General features: G+C 44.6%; 1 protein-coding gene across 1 annotated transcript in view; it reads right to left on the reverse strand.

Moving 5' to 3' along the window:
* Nucleotides 1-2,235: 2,235 nt before the first annotated feature.
* LOC115577650 (Fc receptor-like protein 5) overlaps nt 2,236-13,852 on the reverse strand; it is a 43,093-nt gene continuing 31,476 nt past the window's right edge. The window contains exon 5 of the mRNA XM_030410552.1: nt 2,236-2,270. Within this exon, the coding sequence (XP_030266412.1) occupies nt 2,257-2,270 (14 nt within the window). The 3' untranslated portion in view covers nt 2,236-2,256. The remainder of the gene's footprint in view (nt 2,271-13,852) is intronic.

Raw genomic sequence — 13,852 nt, forward strand, 5'->3', positions numbered from 1 at the left:
TAAATATACTTAAAAGAGACAGAGAAATGTTTGGGGTGAATTATGTATTTAGTGGAAGGAATAAAACTTCACAAATTTAATACACTGTCCAGAAAAAAAAAAGAAAGAAAGAATTGTAAAAATATTCAAATACTAACTTGTACTGAGACACATTGCTCTCTGGATCAAAACTAGAAGATATTTGACCTTTTTAAGAAGATTGATGTGATTTATTAAAAAACACTTTGCTTTGAAATTGTGGGGATTCATTACCTGCATGTAAAACTGCTCTCACCTTGTTCTCTCACAGGGAACGAACCAGCGGACCAAAACCCACATGAAGAACGGAACCAATTGACGGTGGTTGTGGACCAGGGCAACTGAACAGGAGAACAGACTCCCAGATCTTATGCTGCTCTCCACTGAGAGATGCTGGTTACAGGTTTTGGCTCTAATGAGTCACATTTCTGTGAAACCGGACATGAGCAGCCACATTATCAACCTGAGCAAACTCAAACACAAGTGTCCTCTGAAACCATGCTCAGGGTTCATCATATCAGTCTTTGAATATGCAGCACTGCCCGACTGGACCACAGTATATTACAGTGCTATAGGCTGTACAGCAGCACAGCATCATCAACCGAGCAGCATTCAGCTGAGATAACAACAGCACTCTCTACAACACTGAGTGAAGCCTGACTGATAAAAGCTTCTCTTCTGTCAGTGAGCTGTAGTTCAAGGTCTGAACTGTGGGAGGCAGCAAAGTGTCGATCCAGTCCAAGAACACCAAATGAAAGAGAAAGGGTTTCCAAGTTTGCCTATTCTAAGCAATCTTTGGCTTGTTTCTCAAAATGAAGTTGTGACTTTGGGCTTTTCTCTGTGTTTCTGCTGTCTCAAACTAGTAATCCTATCTTGTCATGCTGTAGGAGTCATCTACAACCGCTCCAGCAAGTTGAATACTGCAGACATCTGACAAAAACAAGTAGTGAAACTCCTCATCAGTAATAACATATTAACTGATATCTGCTTGTGTTGTTGCTGCTGTAGTTAAACTATTTGTAAGTAGGACAAAATTACCTTGTTGTGCTCAATATGGAGTGCAACAGTTGTGCTGTTTACTTTCTGTTTTGTGTGCTGACTGAAGTGTGGCTGCTTTGGAGGAAATGAAACAGCTTCACTCAGTGTCTGAGGAGATTTTTCCATGCTGGGAATTCAGTGCACATGACAGATTGTTAATGAGGACTCCAAAGAGAGTTTGTGGAATAGATAATGAATTATGACATGTACTTTAAATTGATATAATAACGTACACTCCTTGTCTTTATGGCACACGGTTGTCTGTCCCTGATGTAATGTGATGAATAAGATCTGAATATGAATGCAGTTACGTTCAGAGCTGAACCAGGATATTTTTAGACATGTGTGTTTTAACAGGATCAATAATCACTTAGGAAATAATATCAGTGCAGCACACAGATGAAAGCTGGACACAAGTTCCCACAGAAGATGACTTAATTTATTAAACGTATTTCTTTGCTGAAAAGAACTTAATGACATGAGTTACACTTCATAATAAGCAACATTAATCAACATGAATTGATAGTTTACCAGTTAGTAATTTTACTAATGGCATCCAAATAATGTTTGTAAATGAACTACACAATATTTTTTCACGATTTACAAAGTAACATCAATTGTTGCTTTCCATAAAGAATAGCAAATATTTTAACACACACACACAAAAATGGTATTTCAGCGATTATCTCTCACATTTTATATACAAAAGAAAAACATTGTATTACACAGCATATAGTGAATACATATCGTGGATACGTCACCAAAGAAGTTCTTATATGGTAAACGTATTTCCACCGGATGAACTTCTGCTCAAAATGTTCCTGACTGTGACCATATTAAATGTGTTACAAAGTTATTTTATTGCAAACCTCAGCCCAGAAGTCAAAACATCCTAACGCAGTATATAACTGTTGGAATCGTTACATTGGAATAAGAAATGTAGATAATATTTGGTACACAGCATCAAGCATAAACAATGTGTCCGCCATCTTTCTTTATGTTTAAACAAACGACTCATCAGATTTGGAGAACCAGAATGTTTGTGGTTGGTTCAGTGCATACATCATTTTTTTAAACTATGTAGGCGTCGTGTTATACTGGCAAAGAGATGCTTAAAGAAGATAAATAAGGAAATAAGAATATTAGCTTCTTTCCATTCATATTGGGCATATTGTGCTTCTTCAGTCGAGCACCAGATGATCAGGCGATCTCTCCTGCAGGAAAACCAGAGCAGAGAAAGTCTGAAGTCATTTGAAGAATTTAATTCCACCTTTTTTTTCTTTTTTCCGTCTTGCATGGCTTCATTTCACTTCCTGCTTTCTGTGACAACCAGCTCTGCTCTGTTGGCCTTGTTCACCATGTTAGCCACAAACTGAGGCCTGTCACATAGCGAGCTGTGTGGGTTAGCTGGCCTCTTTTTTTAGGCTTGGCCAGGGGCGTCGCTAGGAGTGCAAAACATTCGGGGCTTTAGCCCCCATTTTTTCGACGAACCTGAGCTGATGGAAGTATTATCAGGGGTTGGAGGAGATGACATCCCACTCTCCACATCTTCTTTCTCTGGCTGCCACTTTTCCACATAACTCTTCAATCAGAGGACAACATTAATGTGCGTTGACTCTGGGATCAAGCTCTCTGTTTGAATGCTTCAGTCTAACCTTGTTGAATTGTAGCACTGTGGATCATCAGTTTAATGATGGTATAACATCTTTCTTATGTAGCACACGGCTGGTTCAGAGGTAAGATGTCATTATGAGGTAAACGTTGATTGCACAGTCTCATAATAGAATAAAGAAAAATGGTATTTACATTTGCTACCCATTGACTTCACTTTCTCAGAAATCTGACTTTTTTTTGTCAGTCTTTAATTTAGAATCTAAAAAAAATACATTTCTAAAGATACATGATACATCAGAAGTGGAAACAAACACAGGACATTGTCAAACTCACAAACAGAACAACAGTTCTCACTATTCAAAATAAGAACAATTTTAACTGAAAATATTACAGAATGACATGACGTCAGTAAAAAGGAGTAATGTGAGAACCAAGCAGGACTGTTCACTTTCACAGGTTTAGCTTCATTCAATCGATCGTGTTGTACAGTGTAACTGGAAACTCGTGTGGTTTTGTTGAACATATTGTAAAGAGGTCAACACCGACTCTAAACCTCTTCAGTTTCCTGATTAGAAAACAGTCTATGACTGACTCTTACATATAAACCAAAAAAACTCAGTTTGTCATCTGTGTGAGTTCTCACATAATTAAACAGTTTGGTCACTCAGTATCACTGATGAGACTGGGTCTGCTGGTTTAGAATAAGTTGCTTTGTTTTTACAACAGTAACTTGAAAACATTTTGGTTGTTTTTCAGATAATATTTATACGAAATGGAGCAAAAACACTATTTTCTTAAGTGGCACAAAATAAAAATAAATAAATATAGAAATTAAATAGTAAAGACATTCATGTTGATCTGGGAAATTAAAGCTTAAATTCAGATGATGCCACCCAGAAATAATGAGCATTTTAAGTACTTCTTATTGTCACCGCTCATCAATCAAAGTGCTCATGAAGCCAGTAAAGTGTGCAGCGCTGAAAAGACAGAAAGTGATTTAGAATATTTACTCAACTACTGAACTTTAAAAGTCCAGTGTGCAGGGTGTGGAAGCGAGTATATATTTATAATTATCTTTTCATTATTGTATGATCAGCTGAAAACTAACAGGTGTTGTATGATCTTCATTGAAAAAATGCCAGAGCTCAAAGTGGTTGTTAGTCGGCTCTGATAAATGATGACACTTCAGCCTGGCACCGTTTCGATCCTTGTTCTGGAGGAAGTTACCAGATGTTGGACTTGGTCTTTGGCAACTTTTGTCTTTCTCCTGTGTTAAAACAAAAAAAGTCATTTAAATTTTGTTTTCACATTAATGTCTGATGAAGCCGGTTTTTGATCAACAGTCCATTTCAGGTTAGCTGTTAGCATGTTGCTGCCTGAAGTTATCGTCTCTGTTTCAGGCTTTGTTAGCTCAGAGTTTTAGAGATTGTACAACCTCGACAGTCTGAGCATGCATGTTTACTCCAAGACAAAACACTGTACTTAACATTACTTTTCATCTGATTAATACTTACAGAAAGCTGATTTGTTTTTATGACAGTAGTGTCTAAATAAAAATAATACATATTTATCACTGTATAATGTTGTTTTAAATGTTATCAGTTGCAGCAGTGTTTTAAGACAGACAGGGGAAATAAAGAGAGGAGAAATGTGTGACTTACTGATCTTTTTGTTCTTCAGAAATTTGCCATTAAAAAGAGCAAGGTAAATAACAAGGGCACTCGCAGTGATCACAGCAATCACAGCAATGATAACTATTAAAGTGGAGTGAAAACCTGAAAGAACAGAGAAACAAGTCAGGATTTGTTCTTCACTTTGGACTTCAAAGGTAACATTTATCCATTTCTCAAATATGGATCATCTGTTCAGGAATAAAGTATAAACTTAGAGTCTCCCACTGAACCTGTCAGAGCACTGAAATGCTCCTCTGACTTTAGGAGGCAGACTGTTCTCTGAAAAACCTGATCACCACAAGTCTTCAAGTAATAAGAGAATTTTAATTTGACAAATAATGAACTAATTCCACTTCACACCACTCTGATAAAGGTAAAACTGCCTGAACAGGGTCAACAGCCGTCCAGCAGATGGTGCTTTAACACCTGACTACTGAACAGTTCACCTGTTGAATGACACACTGATGATATCTGTGTACAGTAAACACTTACCACGGGCTGGTGGTGGCTCTGTGGATGGAAATGAAACAAAATGTTAAAATGTGTGAAAATATCCAACAAGAGACAACAAGGAGAGTTTCTGTTGAGGAAAGACTTTTTTCTCAGAATTCCAACTTTTTGTTAGAAATGGTCAATTCTTTATTTTAATTTTTTTTTTACATAAGCCCGAATCCGAATACAGTTGCAAAATAAAAAACATAATGTTTGAACATATGTGTGCATTTACAGAAAACACTTTGACAAGCTTTTTTCTGGTGCTTGAGTTGTGAGACGAGGGGTGTTCAGTTGGTTGCATCTGCAACCAAACTGATAGATGCCACTAAATCTTACACACTAGACATTTAGTGCTAAAATACTTTGAACAAGTTTTTAATATTTTCTCTTATTGCATTTCAAATTGCTTCAGTTTATCTGTACTCACCAACAACAAGTGTAACAGAGCTTCTGTGCAGTTTGGGAACAGAGCAGGTGTATTTCCTGCATCCTGCTCAGTGACGTTGGTCAGTTTTAGAGAAATGTTTCCTCTGGTCATCTCATCTGGGAAGAGAGAAGTTCTACCTTTGAAGTTCTGGTCCTGAGAAACTGGATCATCTCTCCTGTTTCTATAGACGTGGACCAGGGCTGGACCACGTCTCCACTCCACTGATAGTGTTGTTACATCCAGTGGAGGCTCCAGGTGACATGGCAGGATGATGTCATCACTGACCAGTACTTTAACTGGCTGGTCTGAGCCAATCACATCAGACTGTCCTGGGGAAACAAAGATCACAGTTAGACTTCCTGTTGAAGCATCATTAAACACTTTGTTCCTCAATAATGATTAAAAAGTATTAAGTACATATATAAATACGAATATCTGAGTAACAGATATCCATTCAAGTTTCCATGAAAATGTAGTCTAATCGCTGGGTAGAATGATCCCATTCTACCTTTTTGACGTACCAACAATAAGTTCCACCTCAGCTTCCTTCTTCATTGCAGGGAGAGAACATTTGTAGGTTCCAGCATCAGACAGTTTCACAGTAAATGTTTTCATGGAGACGTTTCCACTCAGCATTTCATCTCTAAACAGTCTTATGCGTAAAAAATAAGATGGATCTTGTTTCTCAGACAGCAGTCGTCCATCTTGGTGATAGTAGACGTACTTTGGCTCCAAACCTGCTTTGGACCACACCACTGTCTCATAAGTGACACTGACTGCAGGTTCAAGGTGACATGGCAGGATGACGTCATCACCAACCAGCGCTACAATTGGTTGATGTGAACCAATCAGCTGTGTTTGAGCTGCAAGTAAAACTGAAGAACAAACAGGAGACAGGAGCACGTTATTATACTATACTATTATTATGTCATCAAATACACTGAAGACAGTTTGTTATTCTAAAAAAGTTTCCTGATTACACACACACAGTGGGCAGAGGTGGGTTGAACAGCAGCACAGGTACTAATTTAAAAAGCAGGAAACAGGCGCCAGCACTCATGTGCGTCAGAAATAAGGGTGACAACAGGCTGGGGAGAGTAATCTAACATATTCATATTTCAAAAGGTACACAGCATTTTGTCAGCTGTTATCTCCTCTGGCTGAGCAGAAGACGAGGAGTCAGAGCAGGTGTGATGGAGGTGTCTGATGAGAAGGTGGTGCAGGTTGGATGTGTCAGTTTTGAGGTAGTTTACTTTGTATCTCCAAGTCAACACTCCGACTCACACAAATCAAACATAAAACAGGAATCTGTTCGTGTAGTTCAAACAGTTCTGAGTTCACAGATTATTCTCAGTCAGCATTTAAACACTCTGTGATCAGACCGTGAATAAAATGATAACATTGTGATGACTAAACACAGCAGCAACTTGGTATTGGCAGTGAAAATATTGTTGGGTACACTCAGGCTGACTGAAGCGATGAGCTACTCTTATGTTCTAACTTCCTGTATTGTACAATGAGAATTACAAAGATATAATAAATGTTAAATATCCTTTACAACATGTGGCAACGGAAATCATGAAACTGCAGATCAGTTCACCTTAACATCATGGTTGTGTTGTCTGGCAACTTCCACTTTTTGCACAATGATTTTAGCTTCCTCCCTCTGGACAGAGATTTATACACCTGAAGCTGAATGAAGCTGACAGTAAAAATACCTGTTTTTACAACACACTGATCAAATTCAATCTGTGTGTTTTTCATCACATTATTACAGGTCAATATGCTCAGAGTGGATCTGCAGCTACAGAAGCAGGCCCGGTTCTAGACTGCCTTGATTGGGGGGGCAGTAAGAAATGTTGATGGGTCACCACTGTTTTGATTGCTATAGGGATGATTTTTTGTATGATGCCAACCCAGACGTAAGCATCGCCAATTCGCTGTGGTTACATCGGCAAAGCTCTAACAGGAATTCTTTTTCTGGATTGATGGAGAAAAATATACTGTGGCCAGCAAATTATTGATGTCAGTCTACTAACATATTTTCTATTTAAATGTGAAACTACAATGTAATTGGCATTTTGAATTTTAAACCCACCTCCACCCCCCGTTGTAGGAGGACAACTTTATCAATACCCAAATATAGTTAGTTATCTAATATAAATGGAATCTAACCCTAAATATTGCGCAGATAGAACTTTTGACGCACGCAAAGAACACACACTTTTGATAGCCCCAGTGATGCTATAAACAACTGCACCAAAACATAGACATATCAGTGCACAACCCCAATGCATTAAAAAAAAAAAATCATCAGAGCCAGCCATTCCATAATAAAAATGTCTTGCCATCATCGTTATCCATGTTTACCTCTTCTAGCTGAAGCTGCACTTGATTTTAAAAACAAATCAGGCAGTTTGCAGCATTTTTCACCGTCAGCCAATGCTCTCTTAGATTTCTCTCTTTGTCTCCGCTCCCCCCATCGCTTGATTCATTTTTTTTGCTAGCCTAATCTCAGTTACCAATTTCCAATCTCCAACTTCTAACAACCACGCAGACTGTCTACTTCATTCAGGCTTGAAATTCCCAGAAGGCATTGCTTCATTTTTAACTTTTGCAAACAAATAATCAAATAAAAAAAATGCAGGTAGATTTGTATTATTTAAAACCATGCACGTTTTTGAACATTTTAATTAGCAATTTCACTACAAAACAATGCAGACTGATGTCAAAGTTCTTGACTGTAGACTGTATGTAGAGGGTAACCATGACTGTGATATAGAGACTGACATGTGGTATATACTGATTAGATTTCTATTAGCACAGGTGAAGGAATTGAAGAGACTTTATAGTCATTTAGGTCTCAGAACAACACTTGTCAGAGAATAGTGTATTTAGTCGGTCAACTTATAAGGGCTTGTGGTTATTTTGCGATTTGCACATGATCAGTATCACCACTCGATCACTGGTGGTGGTAGATGTAAAGGGAGGTTGGAAAATATGGTGGGGGGGCAAAAAAGGTTCCTTTATAATCTGTGACTAAAGCAATTTTGTAAACAGCGCTATAAAAATAAATAAATAAATCTTGACAGACTGATTGATTCTATATTATTGTGTACCACTTTCTCGCTCTTTGGAAAGTCGTGTGTGGCTGCCTTTCTCCCTGCTTGATGCCAGCAGCCTCAGAGAAGCCGCTGTCGGAGGCTCTGGCCCCAGGAAGTATAGTGTCCGGCAGCGCTAACCTGAATTAACGGGTAATGGAGTCCCCTCTCACTAACGTGTGTTGTTTAATCCAGTCGGCGGGGTGGGGGAGACTCGCGGGTCAACGGGAAAACGTAACAGCGGGGCGAGCGAATGGTTTAAAGTTGAAACCCGCTTCACATCCGGTACGTAGCCTGCCCTGTGAGGCTTCCCATGTCGTGAGCGGGACAGAGACAAACTCCGCTGCAGCCGCCGACGGGACTATGCTACTACTGGCAGTTGCTAGCAAGCATGCTAACAACTAGCCTATGGCTAAAACTGTCTGGAGTGCCCGTGGTATCTAATGTGATGCTAACCGAGAGAAGCTGCTGCTGACTGTATGCAGGGCAAGAGAGAGAGACCCGTTCCTGTTGGCAGAAGAGCCGCGTACTGTAATTACTCTGAGCTGCATTTTTTTTTTTTTTTTTTTTTTTCGGAATGAAGCAGGGTAGGTTTGGTGGGGCAGCCGAAGCATTTGGGGGGGCATTGCCCCCCCGTGCCCATGCCTAGAACCGGGCCCGTACAGAAGTGCAGCAGCTTACCTTCAAATGAACAACTCTCTGTGTGAGTAATAAAAACCTACCTGTAAGGTTCAGACAGGTGAACAGCAAAGCCAGAAACACTGACTCCATCATCCTCCACAGATCATAATGCTTCAAGTGAATCATTCAAAGTGGGTGAACAGGTTTACCTGTGCACAAGGGGAGGAGTTCAGCATCAGTGCAGTGTGTAACACTGACTGGGTTGGGTAACAGAACATGTTGGGATGTCTGCCAGGTGATTCTCTCCACCAGTGGCATTCCTAGCTTTCATGACGCCCCTGGGCGAACCTCACCTCCCGCAAAATCTTTAACATACACTAATTATTATATTGAATAAAAAATGCATCAAGAAGCAAAATGAGAAAATGGGGTTGCTTCATTAACACTGGTTAATAATGATTTTAACAATATAAACAAATCAATTCTGCAGCAATGTTTCAGCTTGTTTCTGTCTTGGTCCTGAGTTGTAGTTGTTTAAGATACTGGATAATGGAGCATGCATCGCTGCCTGGTTTGTACTTTTAGTTTTTGCGGCCAAGCCACCCTCCACTCCAGAACCTCCAGTCAACCTAGCTGCTAGTTAATTTGCAGTGCCTGTAGCCTGTATACACAATATTACAGTAATGCAGTTCCAGAACAGAATTCAAAATAAACGCAGAGACTTATGAAGGCAGTCTGCAATTTCACACGAATTCACTCAGTCTGTTAATTGATTGTTGAATTAATTAAACAATTGGTTAATTCGTTAATTGATCATTTAAGGAATTATTTTATTGATTATTTACTGAATTCATATTACCATCCTAATTCCCAGCCTTAGAAGATGGAGGCCATGACATTTCATCTGTGTGTATAATTAATCCAACATGAATATAAACACAATAGCTGGAGTTTCTGATGAGGAATTTCAAAATAAAAGCCCACTTAGTAGTCAAATGTTTTAACATTTCCCTCAAGTTTAATTCATGTTAAGAGGAAACTCCCTGTTTCCACAGGCTCATTTCACTTCAGACTGATAGTACTCCACCTCGGCGAGTCATGCAGTGAAGTAGAAGTTTTGAAGTAGAATTTTAAAATTAAAACCCTCTAAAACAACATTTCTGATATTAATCTCCTAATTCAGATTAAAATCAGATCAGAAGGAAACTACCTGTTTCGACAGAGTAATTTTACATCAGACTGATAATTCTCCATTTCAGAAAGTTCAAAATTAAAGCCCTTTGAAATGTAAAATATTTTCAATATTTCCCTCAAATTCAGATTCACATTAAGAAGAAACTACCTGTTTCCACAGACTCATTTCACTTCAGACTGATAGAACTCAACCTCGAGGGTCACTCATGTAATTCCAGGAAGATCTGATGAGGATTTTGAATATTAAAGTTACATGTGACATTTTTGATAATATTTCCCTTTGATTTTAGATTTAAAACTACCTGTCACCATAGTCTAATTTCAATCAGACTGATAGTTCTCCACCTCAGAGATGCACTCAGATAATTAAAGGAAGCTCTGATGTGGATTATCAAAATTATAGCCTGCTATTAGCCCCTTATTTTATTTTATTATTTTGAAATTCCACATCTTATTACATAAGTGACTCTCTGAGGTTGAGTATCAGTCTGAAGTGAAATTAGTCTGTGGAAACAGGGAGTTTCCTCTTAATGTGGATCTGAACTTTGGGAAATATTGAAAATATTTGACTATTAAGTGGGCTTTTATTTTGAAATTCCTCATCAGGAACTCCAGATATTGTATTTATTGTTATGTTGAACTAATTATTCACACAGATGAAATGTCATGGCCTCCATCTCTTATAGCTTCAGTGTGATCAGAATCAGGATGGTAAAATTAATTAAATAATCAATGAATTAACTCCTTAAATGCTCAATTAATTAATTAACTACTTGACTAAATGACTGAATTCATGTGAACTTGCAGTGTGTTCAATGGTTGGTGCTTTTATTTTGAATTCCGTTCTTGGACTGCATTACCGAGTTATCTACTATATACAGGCACCACAAAATAACTGGCTGAGTTGACCGGGGTTTTCGGAGTGGAGGCCGGCTTGACCACAGTATCTTACGTGACCTCTAGTGATTGCTCTTTACAGCTCTGTATGCAAATATCACTGAAAGTGTCAGGAATCAGTAACGCAGGAGGAACACAAAAGCGGACAGACATGGGGCAGGCTGCAAAGATGCTTTATTCACACACAAAATAGAGTCACAGGGGGAGAGCTGGGACTGAGTCCGAGGAGTGAAGGTGCTCTGAGGAGAGCGGAGGACAGGTGAGGGGCTGCAGAGGTGTGGAGGACAGGTGGGGGGGCTGCAGGAGAGCGGAGGACAGGTGGGGGGCTGCAGAGGTGCGGAGGACAGGTGGGGGCTGCAGGAGAGCAGAGGACAGGTGTGGGGCTGCAGGAGAGTAGAGGACAGGTGGGGGGCTGCAGGAGAGCGGAGGACAGGTGGGGGGCTGCAGAGGTGCGGAGGACAGGTGGGGGCTGCAGGAGAGCAGAGGACAGGTGGGGGCTGCAGGAGAGCGGAGGACAGGTGGGGGGCTGCAGAGGTGCGGAGGACAGGTGGGGGGCTGCAGGAGAGCGGAGGACAGGTGGGGGCTGCAGAGGTGTGGAGGACAGGTGGGGGGCTGCAGAGGTGCGGAGGACAGGTGGGGGCTGCAGGAGAGCAGAGGACAGATGGGGGGCTGCAGAGGTGCGGAGGACAGGTGGGGGGCTGCAGGAGGGCGAAGGACAGGTGGGGGGCTGCAGGAGGGCGAAGGACAGGTGGGGGGCTGCAGAGGTGCGGAGGACAGGTGGGGGGCTGCAGGAGGGCGAAGGACAGGTGGGGGGTGATGCAGAGGTGCGGGAGGACAGGTGGGGGGGCTGCAGGAGGGCAAAGGGACAGGTGGGGGCTGCAGGAGAGCAGAGGACAGGTGGGGGGCTGCATGAGAGCGGAGGACAGGTGGGGGGCTGCAGGAGAGCGGAGGGCAGGTGGGGGGGCTGCAGGAGAGCGGAGGACAGGTGGGGGGGCTGCAGAGGTGCGGAGGACAGGTGGGGGCTGCAGAGGTGCGGAGGACAGGTGGGGGGCTGCAGGAGAGCAGGACAGGTGGGGGGCTGCAGAGGTGTGGAGGACAGGTGGGGGGCTGCAGGAGGGGAGGACAGGTGGGGGGCTGCAGAGGGAGGACAGGTGGGGGGCTGCAGAGGTGTGGAGGACAGGTGGGGGGCTGCAGAGGTGGAGGACAGGTGCTGCAAGAGGGAACAGGTGGGGGGATGCAGAGGTGTGGAGGACAGGTGGGGGCTGCAGGAGAGCGAGGACAGGTGGGGGGCTGCAGAGGTGCGGAGGACAGGTGGGGGGCTGCAGAGGGCGAGGACAGGTGGGGCTGCAGAGTAAGGACAGGTGGGGGGCTGCAGAGGTGCGGAGGACAGGTGGGGGCTGCAGAGAGCGAGGACAGGTGGGGGGCTGCAGAGAGCGGAGGACAGTGGGGGGCTGCAGGAGTGCGGAGGACAGGTGGGGGCTGCAGGAGGCGGAGGACAAGTGGGGGCTGCAGAGGTGTGGAGGACAGGTGGGGGCTGCAGGGTGCGGAGGACAGGTGGGGGCTGCAGAGAGCGAGGACAGTGGGGGCTGCAGAGGTGCGGAGGACAGGTGGGGGCTGCAGGAGGGCGAAGGACAGGTGGGGGCTGCAGAGGGCGGAGGACAGGTGGGGGCTGCAGAGGTGCGGAGGACAGGTGGGGGGCTGCAGGAGGGCGAAGGACAGGTGGGGGGCTGCAGAGGTGCGGAGGACAGGTGGGGGGCTGCAGGAGGGCAAAGGACAGGTGGGGGCTGCAGAGAGGGAGGACAGGTGGGGGCTGCAGGAGCGGAGGACAGGTGGGGGCTGCAGGAGAGCGGAGGACAGGTGGGGGCTGCAGGAGAGCGGGGACAGGTGGGGGGGCTGCAGAGTGCGAGGCAATGGGGGCTGCAGAGTGCGGAGGACAGGTGTGGGGCTGCAGGAGAGCGGAGGACAGGTGGGGGGCTGCAGAGCGGAGGACAGGTGGGGGGCTGCAGAGGTGGGAGGACAGGTGGGGGCTGCAGGGGGGGGAAGGACAGGTGGGGGGCTGCAGAGGTGTGGAGGACAGGTGGGGGCTGCAGAGGTGCGGAGGACAGGTGGGGGGCTGCAGGAGAGCGAAGGACAGGTGGGGGGCTGCAGGGTGGAGGACAGGTGGGGGGCTGCAGAGGTGCGGAGGACAGGTGGGGGCTGCAGGAGGGCAGAGGACAGATGGGGGCTGCAGAGGTGCGGAGGACAGGTGGGGGCTGCAGAGGGCGGAGGACAGGTGGGGGCTGCAGGAGGGCGAAGGACAGGTGGGGGGCTGCAGAGGTGCGGAGGACAGGTGGGGGGCTGCAGGAGGGCAAGCAGGTGGGGGGCTGCAGAGGTGCGGAGGACAGGTGGGGGGGCTGCAGAGGTGCAGGACAGGTGGGGGCTGCAGAGAGCAGAGGACAGGTGGGGGGCTGCATGAGAGCGGAGGACAGGTGGGGGCTGCAGGAGAGCGGAGGCAGGTGGGGGCTGCAGAGAGCGGAGGACAGGTGGGCTGCAGAGGCGAGGACAAGTGGGGGCTGCAGAGGTGCGGAGGACAGGTGGGGGGCTGCAGGAGAGCGGGACAGGTGGGGGGCTGCAGAGGTGTGGAGGCAGGTGTGGGCTGCAGAGTGTGGAGACAGGTGGGGGCTGCAGAGGGGGCAAGGACATGGTGGGGCAGAGGTGCGGAGGACAGGTGGGGGCTGCAGAGGTGCGGAGGACAGGTGGGGGGCTGCAGGAGAGCGGAGGACAGGTGGGGGCTG

The sequence above is a fragment of the Sparus aurata genome, unplaced genomic scaffold (assembly GCF_900880675.1).
Source record: "Sparus aurata unplaced genomic scaffold, fSpaAur1.1, whole genome shotgun sequence".
NCBI lineage: Eukaryota > Metazoa > Chordata > Actinopteri > Spariformes > Sparidae > Sparus > Sparus aurata.